We start from the raw sequence: 3,773 nt of genomic DNA, 5'->3' as shown, positions 1-3,773 counted from the left end.
AGAACTTTCATGCTGGAAATGGAGGAAACGATCCAAAAGCAGGGGCTGTGAACTTTGCAGGTATCTCAGCTTGCTCAACTTCCTTTGATTCTGGTGCTGATTCGTATAAGTGTTTTAGATCAATTTCTAATTCTTGGATAATTGATTCTTGGGCATCAAACCATACGAACTATAAGAAATCCATGTTGACCAATGTGAAAAATCTGGTATATCCTTTCTTAGTTACATTGCCTAATGGTTATAAGGTGAAGGTGATATTGATGAGAAATGTAGTCATGAGTCCTAGGTTCACCCTGAAAAGAGTCTTTTTTGTTCCTTGTTTCAAATTCTACCTAATTTCTGTACATTGTTTAACAATTTAACTTGATTGCTTTGTCATATTTTCCAAATTTGCTTGTATCCTTCTGCAGTCCCCTTCACTGAAGAGGCCTCTGGCAATTGGTAAAAGCAAAGATGGTCTATACCTTTACACCTCAGATTCCTGCAAGTCTAATTCCTTGATTGATGTCAATTCATCTAGTCCATCTAATAAAGGTGATACAATCACTCAGCATGTTTTACATGTTCCATCTAGCCTACTTATTAGTAATAATGTTGTCTCACACTCTGTTTCACATGTTGTACCTAGTTCACATTCCTCTCATGAATGTATAGAGCTGTCAAAATTCTCATGGGCAATGTAAAGGAAATGCCAATTCTACATACAATGCATCTATGTCTGATAAAGATATGATTGATCTCTTGTGGCACAATAGATTGGGACATGTACCCTTTGCCAAAATGAGGGAAATTAAGTCCATACCTGTTCGTTTTTCACCCAAACAGCCTTTTATTTGTCCTATATGTCCAATGGCTAGACAAAGCAGATTGCCCTTTCCAAAAAGAACTACAGTCACAATCAAAATATTTGAAATCGTACATATTGATATATGGGGCCCCTATCATGTCACAACACATGATAGGTATAAGTACTTCATCACCCTAGTAGATGACTACAGTAGGTGTACTTGGACACACCTTCTTAGTTGCAAAAGCAATGCTCTGCACTGCAGGTAGTCAAAGCCTTCACTGCCATGGTAAACAATCAATTCAGTTGCTCCATTCAGACCATTAGAACTGACAATGGACTTGAGTTCATAAGCTCTGAGACTGCTTCTTTCTTGCAGTCTGAAGGCATTATACACCAGAAAACATGTCCCTGTACGCCCCAAGAAAATGGGATAGTAGAAAGGAAACACAAGTACCTTTACGAAATAGCCAGGGCACTGTTGTATCAATCTAAGATGCCCATGCAATACTGGGGAGAATTCATTTTCACCTCAACCTATTTGATTAATAGACTCCCTTCCACTACCCATAAAAACAAATGCCCATAGGAGTTACTTTACAAAAGAAAACCCAACTATTCTCACCTTAAAAGCTTCGGGTACCTTTATTTTCCTACAACCCTCAAAACTCACAAAGGTAAATTTGAAACAAGATCCTTGCCTCATGTTTTTGTGGGATACCCCTTTGGGACGAAGGGTTACAAGGTACGCAATCTAGTCCCAAAGAAAATTCATGTATAAAGAGATGTTGTATTTCAGTATTTCTTTTTGCTTTACCTTTTGGTTCTAATGGAGTCTTTCCCTCATTTCCACAAGTAAATTCAGATTTGGCACAAGACTTGTTCCCTTCTCATGAGTCAGTATCTCTTCCTAGTTCACCTGGTCCACATCTTCCAGCTATGTCGCCTGACTCCTCATCACCAGGGCTAAGTGAACCCAACTCTCATACAATTCCAAACTTTGAAGAATACTCTTCCTTGACAACAATCAGAATGAAACATCTACAAACAACTATCCCAATTTAGTGATCCAACAACCTAATGAAACATCAGGGAGACCCTCCAGAACACTCAAGGTCCCTACCTATTTGAAAGATTATAACTACTCACTCCCCAAGTTATAGACAAGCCACCTTAATTCTCCTTCCAGCAGCAACCAAAGTACTAACTCACTTTCTTTTAATGTATCTATACCCAATGCCCAATATGTTTCACTCAATGCATTTAGTTCTGACAGTCGGCAATTGGTCAAAAACATTTCACATGGGTCTGAGCCCAGTTCATATGAAGAGGCAACTGCTGATCCTGCATGGCAGACAACTGTGAATCAGGAATTTGAAGCACTTTATGCCAACCATACTTGGAGCTTAGTGCCACTTCCGGCTGGGAAAAACAATATGATGTAAATGGGTATATAAGGTGAATGCAGTTGGAGCATAGAAAGATTTAAAGCAAGACTGGTAGTAAATGGAAACACTCAGCAGGCAGGGGTAGACTATACAGAAACTTTTTCACTAGTAGTGAAGATGACTACTGTTAGAGCATTAATTGGGACAACAGTGAAGAAAGGATGGGAGATATTTCAACTAGATGCCGACAATGCATTCCTCCATGGGGACCTCCATGAGGAAGTGTATATGGAAGTACCTCTAAGCCTTGTTGTGGAAAGACCAGACCTAGTGTGCAAGTTGAATAAGTCCTTATATGGACTGAAACAAGCAAGAAGACAATGCTATGAGAAGTTGACTACAACACTTTGTTCCAGAGGATACACACTCCCTACTCGGCTATTCACTGTTCTACAAGAAGCATGGGACTTCAGTGCTGTTTGTGGCTGTTTATGTAGATGATGTCCTAATAACAGGGACTGACTTACAAGAAATAGAAGCACTGAAGGCTTTCTTACATGAGACCTTCAAAATAAAGGAGGAAGGTTGCATTATTTCCTGGGGTTAGAAATTCTGTACAAAGATGATGGGGTACTGATATCCCGGAGGAAATTCATAATGGATCTATTGGAGGTGTTTGATTGCACCAAGTATTCTACCTTAGCTTCTCCACTTGACCCTTCTACTAAGCTGAGTGCAGATGGGGGGTCTTTACTGCCAGATCCTTCTCACTATAGGAAACTAGTAGGAAAGCTGAATTTTCTAACCAATACAAGGCTTGACATATCTTATAGTGTGCAACATTTGAGTCAATACATGCAGAGTCCAAGGGAGCCACACCTGAAAGCTGCATACCATGTACTAAGGTACCTTAAAGGTGATCCAAGCTTAGGGATCGTTCTATCCAATAGAAATGATTATGGGGTTCGAGCCTTCTATGACTCAGATTGGGCAGCCTGCCCTGAGTCGAGGAAATCGGTCAGTGGATATGTTGTGTTGCTGGGTGATAGCCTTATTAGCTGGAAATCTAAGAAGCAACACACTATTTCATTATCCTTGGCAGAAGCAGAATACAGATCAGCCAGACAAGTTGTGGGAGAATTAGTATGGTTACTTAGGCTGCTTGAAGATTTGACAGTTCCCTTAACCTTACCTGTCCCAGTTTTCTGTGATAGCCAAGCAACTCTCCACATAGCTAAGAATCTTATGTTTTATGAACGTACAAAACACATAGAAGTAGACTGCCATTTTGTGAGGAATCAACTACACGAGGGACTCATATCATTACATCACATTTCTACACATGAGCTGGCAGACATATTCACCTAGCCTCTTACAGGGATCAAATATTGCAATTTACATAGCAAGTTGGCTATGGTTCCTCCCTTACAACTTGGGGGGGGGGGGGTATTGAGAATATGCACATTTGTATTTATTTTTGTACAAGTAATTTTAGTGTAATTGGTACAGCTTTACACAACTGTACACATGTATAAATAGGCGTAGATATTTTTGTTGGCCAAGTAAAGGTGAAGTTTTGAAGACTGACAAAGGAACTC

The 3,773-nt window shown here is 39.9% G+C and overlaps 1 protein-coding gene across 1 annotated transcript; it reads left to right on the top strand.

The window, feature by feature from the left end:
- On the top strand, positions 2,833 to 3,543 carry LOC109235921 (uncharacterized mitochondrial protein AtMg00810-like). The gene has a single exon (XM_019402165.1). It carries the CDS (start codon positions 2,833 to 2,835, stop codon positions 3,541 to 3,543), a length of 711 nt encoding a protein of 236 aa, XP_019257710.1.

The sequence above is a fragment of the Nicotiana attenuata genome, chromosome 12 (assembly GCF_001879085.1).
Source record: "Nicotiana attenuata strain UT chromosome 12, NIATTr2, whole genome shotgun sequence".
NCBI lineage: Eukaryota > Viridiplantae > Streptophyta > Magnoliopsida > Solanales > Solanaceae > Nicotiana > Nicotiana attenuata.
This window is presented reverse-complemented; position numbering and strand designations above follow the sequence as displayed.